At 35.8% G+C, this 20702-nt stretch overlaps 4 protein-coding genes across 4 annotated transcripts; 3 read left to right on the forward strand and 1 right to left on the reverse strand.

Annotated features, from left to right (window-relative positions):
* Positions 1–8614: 8614 nt before the first annotated feature.
* Positions 8615–10614, forward strand: LOC132046375 (putative F-box protein At5g60060). Its single transcript, XM_059436994.1, has 2 exons — positions 8615–10178; positions 10383–10614. The coding sequence occupies exons 1-2, from the start codon at positions 8727–8729 to the stop codon at positions 10422–10424; spliced, it is 1494 nt and encodes a 497-aa protein (XP_059292977.1). The 5' UTR covers positions 8615–8726; the 3' UTR covers positions 10425–10614.
* Positions 10615–11399: 785 nt separating this feature from the next.
* Positions 11400–13188, forward strand: LOC132048266 (F-box protein SKIP23-like). Its single transcript, XM_059439170.1, has one exon. The coding sequence runs from the start codon at positions 11475–11477 to the stop codon at positions 12558–12560; it is 1086 nt and encodes a 361-aa protein (XP_059295153.1). The 5' UTR covers positions 11400–11474; the 3' UTR covers positions 12561–13188.
* Positions 13189–14276: 1088 nt separating this feature from the next.
* On the reverse strand, positions 14277–16098 carry LOC132046376 (UPF0548 protein At2g17695). Its single transcript, XM_059436995.1, has 5 exons — positions 15934–16098; positions 15749–15829; positions 15245–15421; positions 14922–15120; positions 14277–14552 (listed from the first exon to the last, which is right to left on the reverse strand). The coding sequence occupies exons 2-5, from the start codon at positions 15805–15807 to the stop codon at positions 14373–14375; spliced, it is 615 nt and encodes a 204-aa protein (XP_059292978.1). The 5' UTR covers positions 15808–15829; positions 15934–16098; the 3' UTR covers positions 14277–14372.
* A 2580-nt stretch (positions 16099–18678) lies between these two features.
* LOC132046378 (F-box protein SKIP23-like) lies at positions 18679–20285 on the forward strand. The gene is made up of 2 exons (XM_059436997.1): positions 18679–20115; positions 20164–20285. Exon 1 carries the CDS (start codon positions 18806–18808, stop codon positions 20009–20011), a length of 1206 nt encoding a protein of 401 aa, XP_059292980.1. The 5' UTR covers positions 18679–18805; the 3' UTR covers positions 20012–20115; positions 20164–20285.
* The last annotated feature ends 417 nt before the right edge of the window (positions 20286–20702 follow it).

Raw genomic sequence — 20702 nt, forward strand, 5'->3', positions numbered from 1 at the left:
AGAAATTATGTTGAGGATAAAAAGGATTGATTTTATTAATAAAAATGGTTACAAGAGTCTATAAATAATATTAGTAAGTGGCGGAAGATTTGGAGGGTGAATGAATCAAAGAAGCATGAGTTTCGTGAAAAGTCGGCAAGTTGGGAATACGATAACTTGTACTATTGGGTGAGATTAGGAGTGCTCCACATGCTAAGCAAGTAATGATATGAAGTATTTGAATTGTATAATGGTCTCTTGTTAAGTTTGGAAGTCAAACGACTTGTAAAACGAAAGTCGAAAAAGGGCGTCGCAAGTTAAGTTTGTAAATTTCACTGAAATTTGGGTCAGATATCTCGGAGCTTTTCTCTCAATCTACTTGGAGTTACGGGGTGATTCACCTACCAAATCGAAGGTCTATGAGTATAGTTTCCATAACATTTTACCATTCATCGATACAACATCGGAGTAGAGAGATATTCGCATTTCCATCCAGGGACATAAACTGTCGCGGGAACAGTGCTCTAGGTCGGTAGCAGCTTATTCCTTTTTATATAAAAGACCCACAAATCATATTGGAACCTCATTTCTCTTTAAATAACAAACCCTAAACACTCCCTAAACTCTCTCAAACATTTCTCCATCAATCATAAGCAATTACAAAGGCTAATCAAGTAACTTTAACGTAAGGAATCACGTGGTAATGGTAGAATCGTCGTTTCTTCGTTGTTTCGCTTTTTGGAAGAAATCTTCAACTTGAAGTAATCTTTGTTTGGAGTGATTCTTGAAGTTTAAGGTATGTTCTACCCTTCTCATGGTCCTCTTAAGCTTCTACAAATATTTAACCTAGAAATTTGGAGGAGAAATCCCATAGGACAAGTCTTTATTAACTGTAAGGAACTCTTATGGAGGAACTTGTGGGGCTATTTTTTGTGGTTTGAATGTATTATTTGGAGCTATGAAGTTATGGATGGATTGATAAAGAAGAGTAGGAGTAAAAGAGAATAAAAATGGTAGTCTTGAATGAAGAAATCAACTACAAATGATCCTACGAACTTACGCCCGCAAGTTGTTCGATGAAATGCCTCAATGAGTATTTCCATAAGCTGTCAACTTGGAATTGATCCCATATTGGTCGTATGATGTAGGTGATCGTTCGTAAGGCAATCAAGGACTCGAGAAACATATATAACTCCATCGACGAGGTATGTAGGGCTTTTTATCTCTTTGTGGCATGACTAGATTTCAAATGACCTTTCATTGAAAAATTTGTTCCGTTAACTTGGATCGATCGTGTTCCATGATAATTGAGCTGATACATACTTCATCTATAACTTGTACCAAATTATGGTCCACATCTCCTTTTGGCCATTGATTAAAAGACTTTTCGTTCAACTTGTGTCGATTATGTCCCAAAATGGTTAAGCTTACCCTTTTCTCATGAATAGCTTGTATTGAAGTACCTTTCATATTTCGTATCCCTCTTGTTTATCGAATGAAGAATGATATTAGTTATGGTACTCTTCACATCAAAGTTGAGTTGATTGTACTTCCTTTAATTGAGTTAATCCTTATCTTCTTGTCTATTGCTCCAAGGTGACGAACCTCTCGTTGGCACACCCTTTCTGATAAAAGTTGTGTCGATCGTATTTCATAAGAGTTTGGCTAACTTTGGCTTCGGGAATAATTCATAACAAGATGTTTCCTTGTACTTTTACTTCTTTGGCCTAATAATCAAATAATGATAAATGTAGCGACAATAATGATAGTCGGAGGATAACGACGATAGGTCACTCCTACTTTTTCCATGATATTTCTTCTGTGGTCAGTCTTTCATTGCACTTATATATATGTATTTATTTTCATTACCGAGCCGCGCTATAGTCGGCCGGGTAGGCACTTATATGTGCACCTAGACATGTTTCTTTCTTTATCGAGCCGTATTGTAGGCGGCCGGGTAGGCACGTAGCTGTGCACCTAGATGTATTTCTTTCTTTACCGAGCCGTGTTGTAGGCGGTCGGGTAGGCACGTAGTCGTGCATTTACCGTGCTGATCGTTAGCGAGAGATGATGTTATGATAATGAGCTCACCGGAGTAGGGATTTATTATTGTTATATGATATGATATATGCCTCACAAACAGGAATGATTTTACGGGCATGCATTTACATTTATGTCATGATTATGGTCGCCTCGGTGGCCTTGTTCGGAGTTTCGTCAGTTGTCTCACATCTTTCCCAATTTATCCGTATCTCTTATGCTTATGTTATGTTTATGCATCGCCTTACATACTCGGTACATCTTTCGTACCGACGCATTTTATCTTATTTGTGATCATGCGCCACAGTACGGTGACGGATTGTTGTACCTTTCGGTAGGATACCGAGTTGATGCATATTAGTGCTCTTGAGGCTTACAAACTATCATCGGCGTACGGGTATTGTGTTTGGCCTATGCCGGCCTTCCGACTAGTTGTCTTTCTTGGTTGTGGCCTTGTTGCCTCTTGTAATGCATATATGTGTTATTGGGCTTTTCTTCGCTGTAGTTGTTATGATATACTTCTTCTATTGTTATTCGGCGGCCCTCGCCTATGATTCACGTTACAGAGTTTAGCTATCACAGTTGGTTCGCTCGGCCCTTCGGGTGCCGGGTGCCGGCCACACCCCAAGGTTAGGGTGTGACAGGTTCCACCGCCTCGCACATCGACGGTACCATCGATGTACAACGACAGACCGTCTTTATTCTGTTATACCCCATTTTAACCAGGGTCAAAATGGTTTACAACATTCCGGTAATTTCCGGGGTTAATTAAAGTTAAGGAGTCGCCACCTAATTATTTATGGTGAATTAGGACACCTAAAGTTCATTAATGTTATTTTCTAAAGTTAACTCCGTTTTAAGGTCTACTAACTTAAGATTCTAAATAAGGGCTCAATTAATCTAAAGGGAAGGTATTAAGCATCCTTTAAGATCTGTTAAAAGACGGCTAACCGACCGGACTTAATATTAATTTAAGGGCCTTGTAAAGTATTAACTTCTAAAGTACTAGCTGATTTTAACGTTTGAAGTAGAAAAAAAAATGACCTTGTATTTGAACATATATATTTTTTTTTTAAATTAAGCCCGTTTGGGCATTTTATTAATCATGAATTAAAATGGCTGGGCCCAAAAGTGACCCAGCCCAAAATCAACAATAAACGTCCAAATAAAAAACAAAGACACAATTAGGAAAGTATTGTCCAAAGTGCATCGATTTGCCCTATCTGCTTTTTGTTGTCCAATTATTCCACTGCTGCCATAGCTGCTCCTTGAGCTGCTCCTCTTCACCGACGTGGATGATGAAGGTTTCATGGGGTTTGGACCCCCCATTAGCCTCTGAATCGTATTTGAACATATTTGAAAATAGTGTGGAGTTTAATATATTTCCCACCAAGACTCAAACTCAGAAAAAGACTCCAAAGTGACCGGTGCATTTGAAAATTTGATTTGTATTCGGATACGGGGAGATAGATTCTTTTCCAATTGGATTAAAAAAAAAGATGGATTACCTAAAAGACGAAATCAGCTAAACCATATGACTTAAACCAAACTTAAAAATTGTTGATCTCTAATGGGTGACTTGAAAAAGAAAATAAGTTTAAAACATCTTAAGGAATTTAGTCCATGTGCTAAAGTAACGAAAACAGGGGGTATACTACTGTCAAATAAAACAAAGTACTCTCTTAGCTGCTAACTGTAGGTGAAACTTAGTATGACCAAATAAACCTAAATGTTAGTCATGTTATTCACACAAATGACAGTCAAATATCATACAAGGTTAGGATACTTCAAGTCTCTAATGAGTAACCAAAAGCCAATGCAATATCCAAGATAAATAGCTAAAGGGGTATTTGCGACAAGATTTCCGCCATTTCTAGCCCCTCTTAAATTCTGTTCGGATCTATTCGGGTGAGCGAGAGGCCCCGGAGGAGATGTAGATGTATATTTCAGGCCTTGAGGTGACGTCGAGTCCCAAAGTGGAACTCTTCGGCTCCGGTGTTCATGTAAAATAAAAGAAAAGTAGGAGAGGAGTTAGTATAGGAAATTAACCATCCTTAACAATGTTAAAGGGAAGTAATAAGTAACCATGAAAAATCATAATAATCCACGAGAAACTGTTACATTTGGTTTAAAACCAAGATATTATAAGCATGGTTTATATACTAAACATCATGTACGTTGTTTTTAAAATAGTCTAGATTCTCATTATCGGTACCTTCTACACAAACTAGAATATTTCATGTACTTGGAAACAACAAGCGGGATTTGCAGAGATTAAAATTACGCCAAACACACTCCATAGATATGACTTTCAAGGAAAATGGAAAAAAAGAGTGAGCAGGGATCAATATTCCACTGTTACTATATCAAAACAAGTTCCATATTCCTTAATTGACCATGTGCTAATTACTACAATTTCTCTAAATAGCATATCTAATTCTAAATCATAGTAGTCAATTTGTCATGGTAAGAAATCAGTTCAAACAGATTGTGTCTAGACAAATTTATAAGGGTTATACAAATCAAGTTTTAAATCTAGCAGAATTTTAACAAGGGGCTAAGCTATTCCACCACATGACAGAGAGTGTGATAAACAACCAGAATGTGAAATGATCTCCTAAAGCTTGGAGTCTAGAACACACAAGGCAAATATTTTGGAACAAATAGAACACTCCCGAGCATTTTGTCGAATGTCTATCCCTCATATTTTGGATGATATGCAGCCATGAAATGTGACCTTAAACTTAAACCAAAGAACATGATTTTTAACACATCCAGAAATACAAAACACATAAGTCAGAGCTTCTTCATAAAACTTCGACAAACATGGTTCAAACATAGCGAGAAATAGGATTTTAACTTAACAAAAATAAAATGGTAGTCATGTTTCACTAGCATTTATTTCATATATTCCATTTATGACTACAGTCTCAAACAAGAGAAAGACATGAATAAAGGGATTGGATTTACCTCTTGTTGGTGCAGTGAACAGGACGTCGGGGCCTCGAACCTACTCTCTCGTTATGAACAGATTCGAAACTAGAGTGGGATGAGTTTGAATACCTTTTCCCGTGGCTAAAGTTCAGCAAAAAAAAGAAAAGAAAGCTTTTGGAAGATGATGAGATTATCTTCAAGGCGTTAAGTGTTGGCTAAAATTTCTTAAAGCAATAATTTTGATAGTGAAACTATGGTAAATCTTGAGTGTCCCAAGATGATTTCGGCTGAGAGTTAGAGATTTATTTATAGAAGAAAGATAGGGTTTATGCAATGGTTTTATTTTTTAGGCGGGGTTTCAAAGTTGGATTTGAATTAGACCCGTGAACGGATCTCTTGTGCTCAGACCTCTGCAAAAGCATTCTTGGATTCTTGTGATATACTAAGATAGGTGATGGGAAATTTGCACCAAAATGATATTGATAAAGTCTGTCAATGGCTGAGACAAGGTTGTAATTTTGTGTAGAATAGGAAAAAGAGAGAAATGGGGTGTGCAGCTGTTAGAGATAAAAATTAGGTTTAGGAAAGAGGGTAAAAGATATTATGGGCTTCAGCATTGGTGATTAATTAGCTAAGTGGGCTGCTGATTTGGGCGAAAATGGGCCAATTGGGCTGGTCTGAAAAAAGAGTTTTGTGGGCTGATTGGGTTGAATTAAATGGTCCTTTTCCTCTTATCCTAATTCATTCTTTGAGCTTCTTTATATCAATAACTTGGGAAATATATGGAATAGTCATGCAATTAGTGATTAATAGAATAAACTATAATTTAATGTTATAAATTTACTAATAATAGAGAAACTATAAATATATAGGTAATGTAATAATAAAGTAGAAATATTATATAAGTTAGTTTTACGATTAATATGTAATAAGTAAATAGCAATCTACGAGGTATTAATAAATAATAATACTTTAATAATAATAATAATAATAATAATAATAATAATAATAATAATGTAGTGATAGTAAAAATAAGATATTTAGTTTATTAATAAATATTAGAAACTCAATGAAAATGAATTGGAATAAATTAAAGGAGGGACAAAATTGGGTGTCAACATATTCGACGGCTCGTAACGTACTCCGTACTTCTCCAAATTTCAATCTGCCAGTTGCATTGGAAAGAAGACTCTCTGAACTTGAATTTACATAGGTTATGCATTCCATAACTCCTCGTATTCTAGGAGATATACCTCTCTTGAGTCGATCCAAAATTCTACCAAGTTTTTACAAAATTTCAACAAACTTAATTTCTTCGATTCGCTTGATCCCGGAACCTTTAGACACTTGCTTAGCACTTGTTAAAAGTATTCCTTAACCTTATTAGGGTTCCATGACCTCTCCGAGCTTACGTTAATCTGCCTACTACGCAAACGGCGCGAAAATTTTCGAGGTGTAACAACAACTGAGCATGGACATATAGCATTTCTTAAAAGACTCATAAGGCTCATGGAGTTAGCATACTTATAAACTCTAGGCTTCATGATTCATGTAGGAAACAATAAATACACGTCGTGCCATAGCGGCGATTCAAGGAATAGCCTTACGTACCTCAATTCAATCTTCACTCAACTTGTTTAAACGGGCTAATATCAATACAACAACAGCTTCACCAAATACTACTTCTATACTAACACTATCGTCAAGCAATCAAAGAGTGACGAGCTCCCGAGGCTATATATAATGGTGCACTCCACACCCAACCTCCTTTTAACAACAAACAAGCTCTACATGAGCTACCAAACTCAACCAACCTCCAAACCACATAAAAACATTTCTTAATCAGTTGCATAACTATCACAACCCGAACTCACGGCTGCCTATCACCATCCCGTGAGTTCTTAACAAATATTTACCTTAATCGCTCATACTTAGTGGAAGGTTGTATCAAATGGAGAAAGAGGTTTTAGCCTTGCATAGCTTGGTTGTTTACTAGCTAACGATAGTCCCGCGGGCTCCAAACGACCCCAAAAATACTAATCGCTTTCCACTGCTTAATGTTTTAACCGAAGAATATCAATAAAGTATTGCTATACTTAGACAATTTTTGGAATCAATCAAATATTCTCCTCCCCTCCAGATCCGTAACCTCCATGTATATATATACACCCTTTTAAAATGGCCTGAACTTCTTTTTACCTTTTTATAGAAGACCTTTAGTTCTAGGTAATAACTACCAAAAATAGTAAGTCGGCTAGGCTACCGGATGACTAATTTTTTCTTCCAACCTTATATCAAGAGTAGAAATTTTTGTACCATTAACTCTCAAAATAGTAAAAAGATAACTTTCTTTTCTTATGAGAAAATAATTTCTACCTTTATAATAAAGAAAATCCCATTTATGAACTTCCTCGTATCATGTGTATAATTTAAAGCATATCCGGTAGTAGTAATAATAGTAACTACCCGAAATCATATATACTTATCAAATCTTTACTAAAAGGTTTTAGTTAAAAGAAAATATATATATATATATATATATATATATATATATATATATATATATATATATATATCAAAATAATATAACTGTATCAAGATTGTCAAACTTACGATGTCTTACAGTAGCACTGTCATAAATCCTTTATAACCTCATAAATGACTTTAATCCCTTCAAGCTTACGTCAACTAACTTACGACGCACTTAACGTAGAAATACAGGGTGTTACATCTTCTTCCTATTCTTCTTTATTATAAATATATATAACATACTAAATAAAAAAATTATTTAAATATTTTGACAAATTTTCTTATTGGTCAATTTGAACGACATACTTAGCCCAAGTTAATCCAACTTTTAGAGTCTGAATTTTGGTTGGGTCAAGATGTACTACAACAACATACCTAGTGAAATCCCACAAAGTGCATGGGGTCTTGAGAAGGGTAGAGTCTACGCAGAGTTTACCCCTACTTTGGGAGGTTGAGAGGTTGTTTCCGTTAGACCCTCGACACAAGGACAGACAATTCAAAACAATACAAAAAAAAAAAAAAAAAGCGAATAAGTCATAGCAAAATATTGTAAAAAGCATGATAGCGCGGTCCGAAAAAAGGAGTTGTGACTACCACAAATTAATACGATCATCAAAGTACAAGAAACAAGAGATGATATCAGAAATCGCAGGACAATAATACTACGACTACTAGCATGCAAGAATACGCGTGACAATGCACAACTACCCACTAACCTTCTACCTTCATTCGTGTCCTCCATAACCTTCTATCTAAGGTCATGTCATTGGGTCAAGATGTACCGATTTAATAAATAAGAGGGTTATTAACCCGTAAATACCTAAATTAACCCCACCAAGTAATCACACCAGATCATATAAATTTACTATAGTTATTAACCATAATTAAGTGTTAAATGCATTTATTAACTAAGTATGTATATTAAACTATCATATTTTCATGAACTTATCTTACCACCTCTAAATAAAACACAAACATACCCTTTGGAGTGCACTGAAAAAGAAATCTAGAGAGAGAGAGTCAGAGATAGCATATAAAAGAGGAATGAAAAGATGTATAGTCCAAAACTATGAGGTGTAAACTTAAAATATTTACTTATGCTAAAATAGAAACGGACAAAACGGTTTGCGCAAGATCCGCAAAGTTGATAACCGTTAGTGTGATACCCGAGCGGTTCACGTTTTCTCTACCGTCTTCACAGTATATATAGCTTTATCAAATCCAAGCCCATCATACAGCAAACTATGGGCATTGGAATTCCCTGGTCTGATCTTCCCAAAGAACTCACTGAGAGGATCGGAAAACTCCTCGAAACACACATTGACGTCCTTTGCTTTCGTGCAGTCTGCACAACATGGCGTTCATCACTTCCTCCTTTGGTAAACTCTCCTCTTTTACCTCTCCAAATTCCCTTCGACGATCTTCAGGCTTATAAAGGAAGGACCGGTTATCATCTCATCGAAAGCACCGTTTATATTTTTCAACCCCTTGATCACGCTTGTAAAGGGTGGTTGATCAAGGTTGTAAAAACAGCTGATGGGAAATTGAGGGTTTTGAATCCACTAACAGGCAGACTTATCAGGGTTTTGCCTGATCATATGCCTAAGGTATTGAATTTACTTGACTTTCGTGTTTCTCAAGTTTGCAAATCTTATCATGTCCAATACTTCAATCCCTCCAGACCTTCCTTCAAACATGATTTTGATGTAGGCCATGTAAGGAAAATTTTGCTTCTCAGTGATCAGACCAATAGTAGTAGCTTTTCTTTAATGGCGATTGATCGTGGTGGTTCGTTACGTTATTTGAAGTCGGAGGACGAGAAGTGGACTAAGTTAAAAAATGACAGTTCCTATATTGGTGATATTATTGTGTATAAGGGTAATTTTTACGCTGTTGATAAATTTGGAGAGACTGTGCAATTTGATTCCTCGTTTAATGAGACAACGGTAACTTCCAGATTATCCGATGTTAATAAGAAGAAACGGCTTGTGGAATCACGTGGGCAGTTGTTTTTGGTTGATAGTAGTTTAGAATTTGTCAGTAATGTGGAAATTAAAATGTACCGACTGGATGAAGAACAAAATAAGTGGATTGAAGTGCAAACTTTGGGTGATCAAATTTTCTTCGCTGCTAATGACTGTTGCTTCTCTGTTTCTTCGCGTGATTTTGGTGAGTGTAGAGGAAACTGCATTTACTATGTAACTGGAGGTGTGTATTATGATGATGAAGACAGTGACGATGATTTTGGCTGTTGTTGTTATTGCGATTTTAGTGATGATGATCGCCGTCCGGTTGCTGGTAATGATGAGTTTAGCTACCCTATTAGCAATGATGATCACAAGATTAATGACTCTGGTAACGGATCAGGTGGTGATGATGAGATTAGCTACCCTATTAGTGATGATGATCATGAGATTAATGACGCTGGTGGCAAATCAGGTGGTGATAATGATGTGATTAACACCAGTATTAGCAATGATGATCAGAAGAATAATGATTCTAGTAGCAAATCAGGTCCTCTTAGAGAGAAACAACCGGTAGATATATATGAAGGAGTATTTGATCATAACACGGGTGTGTTTGCCATAGAAGATGGTAAACTTGGATCGCTGTTATCATTCCTTGATTATGCAGAAATTTTATGGCCACCACCATCTTGGCTTAATAGGGAGGATCAGGCTCCTTCACATGATCATGTAAGTTTTCAAATCTCACTCTCTGTTTCATTATTCAGAAATTTATATATGGTCAGTCTATTTAGAAATGTTTGACCTAATTGTAGCTTATAAATATATACATGCAACTCCGATCAATTCCTGCCGATGGCCTGTTTCTTAATTTTATTTCTGGAGTTTGTAAGCAGGAAACTACTTAGTAAAAATAATTGTGTTCCTTTACAGGAAATTGCAGAGTCGTTATTATCTATAAGTAAACAAGGATGAGGCAGCAAGATCGTGTCACGGGGAAGAGATGCAGAAATATATTGGCTCTCCGTTCTTTCTAATTTATCGTTTCGCCTTTGCTTTTGCTATTGTTTTTTTCTTTTGTGTTAATGAAATGAAGATTTTAGGAACTTCGTTTCTAAGACTCAATGCTGCCTTTCTATTATTCGCATTTTCTTTTGTTCTTTTCCACTAATCTATAGTATGTCCTATTTATAAATTTCCTTGGCGTTAAGTTGATTATCATTTGGGAAAATTTGCCTGCATTGTTAAACTCTGTGTTAAAGAAGTGGAGCGAGCGTAATGCTGCCCATACCCGTGTAACACAAATGGTACTGCCTTCGAAAAGTTACCGCACTTTGTTCTGTGACAAGTGCCAATAAGCTGTTAGCATGAATAAATAGCCGCGACCAACCTATGCATATATGCTCATGTCTCTCAGAGTTATTAAACTAATTGAAATATTTGCAGATCCGCCAAGTACCCATTAACTGGTAGAATGTATATTAGTGACCACTTCTCAATAAGAAAAAGGAAGGAATGAGAATGTATTTCATTAATTCTTTTATTTGCCAGTGTAAACTCAAAAATATTTATTAGTGTAATCTGACAAAGAAATGGAGAAATTTCTCGTGTATTGTTGCTAGAAGTACAAGATGTATGTACATTGAGTATAAGGAAAGAATCAAAAGAAGAATCCTACAAATCTTCCATGTATGACGTAGTACCATTGCTAACAACTTGTGCGTATGGTCGTTACCTATTGTATTGTATCATAGTATTATAATTTTGAATACGGAGTAGCCCGAAGATACGACTGGTGGAATCCCTATGGCTATTTATAACATATAAAATAAAAATATCTTTTTAAAAATACTTTGACAAGGTCAATATTGGATGAAATTAAAATGGGTTGAAATTTAATAAATGCGACTAGCCAAAGTTTGAGTGGGGTCATGTTTTCATGGGCTAATCTCGCCACCCATCCCCCAAAGATTAGGATTATTTGGCTGCACTAGAGTCCTTTATAAAGTAGAAAAACTGGAAAACATGCAATATGCAATATGCAATAGGCTAATACCGGGAAAGATGGATCATCTCCGTTTTCGCTCAATTTGCTCTTTGTGGCGATCCTCTACTCTTCCTCTCCTCAAACCTCCACTTCCTTCTTTGCCTACTCTTCCTGATCCTTTTTACCCGAAAACAAGAAAGAAGCCTTACTTCGTCGAAAAAACTGTCTACCTTCTCCAGATTCAGGAGGATTTATGGAACTTGCCGCTAATGAAGGGATTTAAACGAAGCTTCCTCATCGAGGTTAGTAAACCATTATCCGGGGACAAACTTCGCCTTGAGAGTCTTCTTTCCCATGCTCCATTGGAAAACAGAGCAAAATCATCTCAGTCCAGAGGCAGTGTACTGAATTTGTGGAATCTTCGAGTTATTGAATTGTGTAAGGTGTTTTATACGCCTAAAAGAGAGAGCGGGATATCTGCGTTGCAGATCAGTAGGGCTGGCAGAGAATTGGCGGCAATGGCTATTGATGATGATATGCAACTCTATCATTATAAATCAGGAGAAAAAAAGTGGACCAAAAACGACTTATGCTGTGATTGGCATGATATTATCAACTACCAGGGACAGTTTTGTGCCGTTGACATTGAAGGAAGGACACTACTTTTTGACTCATCATCGTTTGCAGAGACAGAAATTTCACCTCCGATGGTTGATAATCCGAGCAAGTTCGTTAGCTGGAAAGTGCTAGTAGAATCATGTGGGGAGCTGTTTCTGGTTGAGCTCTACGAGAAGAAGACTAAAGTTTACAGGTTAAACATGGAAGAAAGTGCTTGGATTCAAGTGGAAAATTTGGGCGATCGGATATTTTTCATTGGTAAAAATTGCTCCTTCTCTCTTTCTGCTCAAGAATTTCCAGGATGTAAAGGTAATTGTGTTTACTTCAATAGAGGTGAAGGAAAAGAATATGATGAGCGCTTGAGATTTTGGGGACCCAAGACTGAAGTTTATGACCTCGAGACCAGAAGATTTGGGGGAATAACGTCCTTTCCCGAGCATCTTGAGATATTCTGGCCTCCACCTAAATGGCTTGAGCACCCTAGTCTCCTCAGTTTAGGACAATAATTTGAAGCCACAAGCCTTGGTCTATTGGTAAGAGTTCAACACGTGAGGGGTGGATCAAACGCATGTCACATGTTCAAAACTTGTGCTCTACACAAAGCCTGGTATTTAAGTAGAGGACAGAAGGGCATACCCTCTGTCTTCCTAGCTATGTTAGTGTTTTTCAGTTAGATCTATGCTTCTATATGTTCAATGCCTTGATATTTTCCTGAAAGTTAATATTCTCTCAGAGTTTAAACTAATTTGTTTGTACCTTTTCATTGATTATGTCTAAACCCATTATTAAATTTAAGTAAATTATGAGACTCCACATATATTGCCTTAAAATCCTGGATTTTGCCTTTCACTGGCAACAACTATGGTCTTGCTATTCACTTTATGTTGCTTTGTCATAGATGAGATGCACAAAAGAGCAAACATGTTAACCCAAAAGAGAAGTTAAAAAAAAAAAACGTTAAGAACCAAACTTGAGGTTACAAGAACTCACTAAAGGACCCTTGGGAACAACGCCTATTACTTACACAACGTCTAAAAGGAACATGGTAAATCACAAAGCTCTGCTTGGCTTTGTAGGTCTAGTAACATATATAATGGGTGGAAGCTGCGATATTCAGCACTTTACACTAAGCAAGAACTTAATCACATCATACTGCTTGTTCCTCCATAGCTCAGACACACAAGTGCGAGCCCCCGTGGAATATTTGAATCAGTTTTGGCGCAGCGCTCTCTACTCTCAGTCCTGCCCTGGTCTCTCCCTCTAGGCTCAGCTATCAATCACCATATTTACATTTATCCAACCCCACTTTTATCTAGAATTATTACACCTAAACAGTTCGTGAAAGTAAGATTTCTTAACATAAATTAGCTACAATGACTTCTCTGAATTTGTCTCAAAAGATCACCGTCCAATTGTATGGCATATGAACGATGGAGCAAACAGCGGCATTTCTTGAGCTTAACTTTCAAAAATATACAAGTGCCCCCTAAAATTTATTGTAAAGATTTCCTATACTATTTTCCATGTTACACCCACTCACCCCCCAAAAGAAAACATACTCGACCACTGTAGTAATATGCTCTTCTTCCTAAAAGCTCCATGGGATCTTCGAAGTATAAAACCTAAGCTAGCTGAAGAAAAGCTCAAATAAGGTGCATGATGGGCACTATCCTAGAAACTTATATAAACATTTTAACATGGTAGCAGCAAGATCATGCTTCTTCCAGTAGAATCCGGATTGTGAGATAATGGAGAAAGCAAAATGAGAATATGTGAAATGTAATTCTCCTTAGAGTCCCCACAAGGTGGGATTATACTGGGCTTGTTGTTGTTGTTGTAATTCTCCTTAGAGTCAAAAAGAAAAAAAAGCTCAGCATGTATATGACCATTTCGTTCTTTTTCTTTTGGTTGTTTGTGGGGGTGGGGGTCACCCTACGGAAAATGGGATCGACTGCCATTAACTGTCCAATGATTGATGAAACTGAATTTAACATTTTCTGTGGATCCGCCAAAACAACAATAACTAACAGCTATGCAAGGAAGACAAAAACAGTAGATAAATACACATGCTATGGGATGAGATTTTCCTGAAATGGTACTCACTAAAGGGTCACACGGATTTTCTTCTATGCACTCACTTAAATTGGTGAAACTGATTATTGAGCTAATAGACTAGAATTGCATTATAGGCAACTAGGTCATGCATGTCATGCAAAAAAACATGAAATCAAGACCCAATATAATTATAGAAGGGGATCTTTTACAACTAAAGGTTTCTTGTCTACAATGGGAAACTGGCAGCTACAGTCCCACATATTTTAAGCTGATAGATGTTTCCTCACTGCACTACCTGAGTGATGAGCAAAGTATTTTTGCCTGAGAAGTACATAAGGGTATCCAAAATATGATAGCAAATGTGCAGGCTTCGAGAAGGAAAGTATCTCATACCAAACTTGATTGTTCTCGTCCAATGCTATTGAAAAACGTTCTTCACCAGCCTGCTCAAACAATAGGTATCACTAACTGGTATATTGAAAAGTTATACATGCCGCAATATAAAGGAGAGTGATAGGTCTAAGATGTGAAGATAAACTTAAAACATCAAACAAGGAAAATAGGATACAAAATTATCATTTCTAATAAACATTGCAGTACATTAGACGCAACCCATCCACCCCCCTCAATGTTAAAATTTTGCAATGGCTGGCTTAGCAGAATGTAATTGAAACAGAAACTTAAATCCTTAATGTTTATTTTGCAACTATATCTAGAGTGACATGAAGCTAGTGGTATCATAACCAGAAAACCAAAACAGTTGAAAGGAATATCGCAACAGCAAACAATTGCAACAAGGAGAGTAAACTGACCAGCAAATGTCCTTGGAGAGTTCCGCTGCCAAAACTAAATGAAGCCACCCCTTTTTTCAAGTTCTTGTTCTCACTGACATAAACCACTTGCAGAGGCATCATTAGCCACGGGAAGACCTCCTTCACACAAACACAGAATTTACTCCCACTTTGAATTGGAGTTTTCGGATCAACAAACGACCAATTCAATCCAAAATGCCTGCAAAGTTGGTTCGGTACATAATCAAAATTTTAACTTTTGAGGACCACTGATCACACTTAGTGATCATACACATAAAGACAAGAGAATGATATTTCTTCAAGAATAATTGATATCACCAAACCTCCAATTTTGAAGAGCATCCTTTCCCTTCTCAAAAGTCTCGAGGCCTGAACCGACTAAAACACGAGCATAATTAACATAGAACCCATCCTTTCCAAGCTCCTTGTCTTGCTTAAGCAGAGGAGCAGGTTTTTCTGTAGCTCCTCTGAATTTATTATCATAGTTAAAGGAACCAGACCTGTTACACAGGAAATGCTCAACAATGATTCCCACAATTAAACCAATTAAAAGGGAAATGCAATTTATGAGGTACCTTTCAGATTTTGAGACTCAAACAAATTTTTCTTTGACTGCAATTTTTTCATATGCCTTACAAATATTTTGAATTGTGATTTATAGTACTTTTTAAATAGTTTCTAAATATGTAGATTTTATTTCAAAACAAATTAAAGATTCATGTCCGAATTCATTATCAAAATTGAAAATTGACTCTCTAAATTCGAACTGTGCCACATGAATTGGTATAGAGGGAGTAGTCGATAACAAATACTGGAATATCCTTTACTTGTTAATACATGCTTTCTGCTCTTCGGGAGATGGACGCGTCCAGCTAAGAAATACCATTACTACTTAATGTGTAAATTTTCTGCTAAAGAAAAAATACGAGCATCAAAAACATTAAAATAGGAATATAGAAATTATTTATCAATGAAATAAATAGGATAAGAGTATGATTGGCGAAAAAATTACCGGATAAGTCGAGACTCCACCACAGTGAGCAGATGAAGATGAGAGATTTGGAATTGGGTTTGTATTCTAATTAGGGACACTTTTCTTTTCTGATTTTTGCCATTTTAGAGTTTAAAAGAAACGAAAATAGTAAAAATCAGATTTGGGTGGGACTGTGTCCGTGCGAGCAAAATTAGCTAAATAGCATTGGAAATTTATTTGGGTGTGTATTCGGTTTTTTTCAGTTTGATCTTGCGTGATTTAGCTTCAGTTTTCAATGTTTAAAAAATGTTATTTAATTCGAGCCAAAATTAATTTATTTTGTTTGATTTTTTTTTTTTTTGGTTCATATTTTTTGATATTCGGTTGTATCATGTAACATAATATAGATTTGATATAATTAAATAGTTATATTTAAATGACGAAAAAGAATATTTCTTATAGAAAAAAATAGTAATGTCAAATCTCTTAAATATTTTTCCTAAATTTAATTAACATGATTGGAATAATGCACACTATTGATAAGATGATATCTATATAATAATATAAAGCTAGACATAGACAAGGTGATGTGGCACCTCTCTATGGCCAGCATTGGTATTTATTTTTTTTCTTAGAATTTTGCATTTTATCCTCTTATCTTAGTTCTCTAAATATACAAAAATTAGAAAAGTTACTATTATTGAATTCTCTTTCAGTTTTGCTTAAGCTTTCGGTTACAGCTCTCATATTTAGCCCTTCCCCTATTTAATATATATTCTCACTTGAAGTTTCGGTTACAAGATGAATTTGTAGTCTAATAATATGAAATAATTGACATGAATAGTTATAACCCACACCACAAAAGAAATCATTGTGATAAGTTTAGTCTTTTGAGCTTCTCCTTATCAGGTAAATGCTCTTACCTGCTGCTATGTCGGACATTGATTAATGGAGTTGTCTTTTCTTCCCCGTTATGCAGGTGTTAATTCATGCTTTGACAAAAAAAATCCTTTGGATCTATCTGTTCATTATCCGAAATACTACTAAAGTAAATTTTCTTTTCTTTGTCAAAAAAGTATTTTTGAATATTTTTTAATTTGGAGCTTAAAACCTTATCAATATTTTGTTGCTTTAAATTTTGTTTTGTAGATGTCACCACATTTAATTAAGAAAGGTAGGAGGTCATCATCCTATTTGGTATTTAAACCTTTTTCTTCTTTGATATATTATCAGTAATTTTTGTTGGTAATTTGGATCCAAGAGGTTTCCTGTTTGGTTAAACATGGAAAACGTTCTTTAGCATCTTTATAATAATTAATAATAGCTCCAATTTGCACTAGCAATATCAGAAAAAAGGGGAATAAGACTTTATGGTGCATCAAAGTATACTAAACAATTGAGTATGTCTTTAACATTTGATTGTTATTTCAACAATTTTTATTCATGTAGTTTTAGTTGATTTTTCTTTTATTATAGGTGCTCAAACTGAAAAGGGAGGGATTCCTTAATTAACTAGATGTTTCGAGTTCGAGCTTTGGGTATTTAAATAATTATTTAATGGGCGTTATGCTGCGCGAATCCAAATTAGTTGAACCCTAATACAGATACTGAAAAGGTTCTTGAGAAATTTTTTTCTTCTTTAAATATAATCTAATAGCGAAATATCATCCATCTAAGCTCTAATTTTACTAAGATATCTATATATAAAATTGATTTTTTAAATTTATATAAATGCAATTATGCCTTCTCTATTCACTAAATCATATAAAAAGTTCATTTTAACATTCCATTTGAATTTTCTATAACCGCGCTTTGCTAATTAATACATACTTGATGAGATAGTTAATACCCCTCCTAGGCCCTAGTCTCCTAAAAAGCATAAAGCAACATGCTCACAAGAATAAAGTTGCACGCATAATACCACAAAAATGATAGTCAATTCTATATACCAAGATTAATTATTAAATAAGTTGATTTTTTTTTACTGTGTTTTTAAAAAAAAAAAATTGAAACCAAAAATCAAAAACTTAATCCAAATCAAACCAAAGCCAAAAAAGAAACTGAAATATCAAATCAAATAAAAATTTCAGTTCAATTAAATATTTCGATTTAATCTGAATAAATGCATCCTTTTTTTGTGCTAAGGATAAAAACAAGCATCACATACCTTTCCAAGAAAAACAATAAAGTAAAAACAAGACCACACATGAGAGGCTCCAATTTCCTTTAATTTAAAACACTAAGTTCAATTTGAGAAAGTTGAAATGACTGCTATCTTTAGCGCAATAAGGAAAAATGGCATGTAAATAATTTATTACAAAATTATATGTTGCAAAATCACAACATGAGAATTAATTGATGAAGAAATAAAGGGAAAATAAATCTTGAAAGTAAAAAATGGAATCGTGCTATGTTTGGCTTTTTATAATGTTTATGCTCTCTATAGAAATGATCAAATCCAACATTTGCTTGGTGCTGTAGGAATAAAGGAATATAATGTGTACAGACACAAAACAAGCCTCATGTGCACTGATGCAGCCTAATTACGCATATGCTTAGAACTTTAGCCTGTTAGCCCTCTTCATTTTGCAAATGTGGGACCATTGCTCAAAAAAGGGATTAAAAGAGGTGTTCTTCCTTGATAGTTAAGTTCCCTTTATAAGGAAATTAGGTAGCTTTACGTGTGAAGGGACTTTCAAAGAAAAAGTATAGTTGAGCTGTGTGCTCCAAAGGTTTTATGTCTCTATTCCACTTTTATCTCAATTCTCAACTAATAGTACTTACTTTAGTAATTACTTACTTTAGTAATTAAAAGCATTTATGCCATCACCTAGTTTTCTGATATTCCAGTCCATAATTAAACCACTCATTTAACTTGCAATTTTGCAAATCACGTATACTTTTCCTGAAGATGAATGAGAAAGGGACCAAGAAGCTGTATTCTTGGGCTGATCTTCCTGAAGAACTACTTGTTAAGATCAGCAAGTACCTCAAATACTCATATCGAGTTGGTCACTTCCGTGCTGTTTGTACCTCTTGGAGAGCCGCAGTTCCACGTCCCCCTGATAAAAGACTCTTCATTGTCCCTAAATATAATCCCAGTAAGAAGTCTCATATGAGAAGATTCGTTTTCCGGCTTGATCTTCAAGAACTTCCACCTTCATCATCATCTTCATCACCCACCAGCTATTTGATAGCCGTGGGGGAACAACTCCGCGAAGACGGCCAAAGCCAACTCCGCCTCTTGAACCCGGTCACTGCAAGTCCTATTCCTATATCCTCAAACTTGTTTCCTAGAGAGAGTAATTTGAACAAATTTCGCGTCTCTATACTGCATAAATCATCCTTGATTTTGGGTGCAGATACAACACATCATCGTACTTGTAAAGTTGTTTATCTTAACCCTGGCCACCGATTCTCTGAGGGACGTATACGGAAAGCAACTGCTACTCTTCGGGGTGGAAAATTGTATTTACTTGCAGGTAATACAAGAGAGATAGTTATCTTAAATGATTTGATGGGTCTTCGTCTGAGAGACCAAAACCTGAACAAGTCTGCTTATCATGATGTGGTGAAGTACAAGAATAAATTTTTCGCTATTGATCAACACGGGCGAGGGGTTATGCTGGATTCTTCTTTGAAAGTGAGTCTAGTTACAAATCCTCTGTTTCTCCCAAACAGGAATGGTTACTTTAGGAACCACAAGTCATACTTGGTGAAATCATCAGGGGATGCAGATCTATTTCTAGTGGACAGGTACTTAGATAAATCATCGGAGCAAACAAATTACGCCGAACAACATGCTGCAACCTCTGATGATGATACAAACAAACCAGCGACAGTCAGATTCAGAGTGTATAAGCTTGAGGAAGAGGAGCAATGTTGGAAGGAGGTTACAACCTTGAATGACCAAGTCATATTTGTGGGAGATGACGCATCTTTTTGGTCCTATTGTGTGTCTGCTAAAGATTTTCCAGGGTGTAGAGGAAATTTGATTTTCTTCAGGAAAGATGAGGATGGAGTTCGTCGTTACTTTTGGGACGCGCTAAAACATAAAAAGGATTACTCACTTAGTGGATTTCACATGACTGATTTTTTCTGGCCACCCCCTAGCTGACTCAGCTAAGATCTTCTTCTCTCCAATGCCATGGTTAAATGCTAATCCTTGATCCATTATGTATATGTTGGATTGAATCTTGAAGAGTTAAAAAGACTTTGTATGTGCAAAGCATTGTTTCTTCAATAAATTCTAGACAAAAGTCATTCTAGTTGAACTGAATATTTACTACATTTTCAATAGTTTCATAATTACTATGAGGTCTAATGGGGAAAAGTATATGAACGGTTGAGTTTGTGATTAGTTTTGAACCAATTTAAGTTAGCCTGGAGCATCGAGTTGCTACATTATAGAAGTGTGATTTTCTCAACATATCTCCTCTTCCCGTTTGCCATTTTCACCACTGGCCTTCCGAAGGGGCGTAGGTAAAAGCCTAAATACTGGTTTGGTCGAACCCAGTACATTTGTGTTAATAAGTTCATTAAATATGTACATACATTAGATTTATAACCTAGTTAGTAGCACTTGAAGTCGTCATTCTAAAATATAAAACTAAGTTAAACAAGAACAAGCTTAGGGCCTAGCTAACATATAAAAATAGGTTTGTTTTTAGCTCCTCTGCATCTGCTCTCATATTTAAAGGAACCAGACCTGTCACAAACAAAAATGAAAACAGCGAATTCCACAATGGGGCATGTACAAACTGCAAAGTATGTAATTAACTTGCATTTCAAAGGCATTTGTGGTTTAA

This window comes from Lycium ferocissimum, chromosome 2, assembly GCF_029784015.1.
Source record: "Lycium ferocissimum isolate CSIRO_LF1 chromosome 2, AGI_CSIRO_Lferr_CH_V1, whole genome shotgun sequence".
In the NCBI taxonomy this organism is placed as follows: Eukaryota; Viridiplantae; Streptophyta; class Magnoliopsida; order Solanales; family Solanaceae; genus Lycium; species Lycium ferocissimum.

Excerpts from the sequence above, each read along its gene's own strand:
- LOC132046375 (XM_059436994.1), top strand. The coding sequence starts at position 8,727 with ATGGGCATTGGAATTCCCTGGTCTGATCTTCCCAAAGAACTCACTGAG. Across the intron at positions 10,179-10,382 it reads AGGCTCCTTCACATGATCAT|GAAATTGCAGAGTCGTTATT; the intron begins GTAAGTTTTCAA and ends GTTCCTTTACAG.
- LOC132048266 (XM_059439170.1), top strand. The coding sequence starts at position 11,475 with ATGCAATATGCAATATGCAATAGGCTAATACCGGGAAAGATGGATCAT.
- LOC132046376 (XM_059436995.1), bottom strand. The coding sequence starts at position 15,807 with ATGGTATTTCTTAGCTGGACGCGTCCATCTCCCGAAGAGCAGAAAGCA. Across the intron at positions 15,422-15,748 it reads CAGAAAGCATGTATTAACAA|GTCTGGTTCCTTTAACTATG; the intron begins GTAAAGGATATT and ends CCTGTGTAACAG. Across the intron at positions 15,121-15,244 it reads GATGCTCTTCAAAATTGGAG|GCATTTTGGATTGAATTGGT; the intron begins GTTTGGTGATAT and ends CCAACTTTGCAG.
- LOC132046378 (XM_059436997.1), top strand. The coding sequence starts at position 18,806 with ATGAATGAGAAAGGGACCAAGAAGCTGTATTCTTGGGCTGATCTTCCT.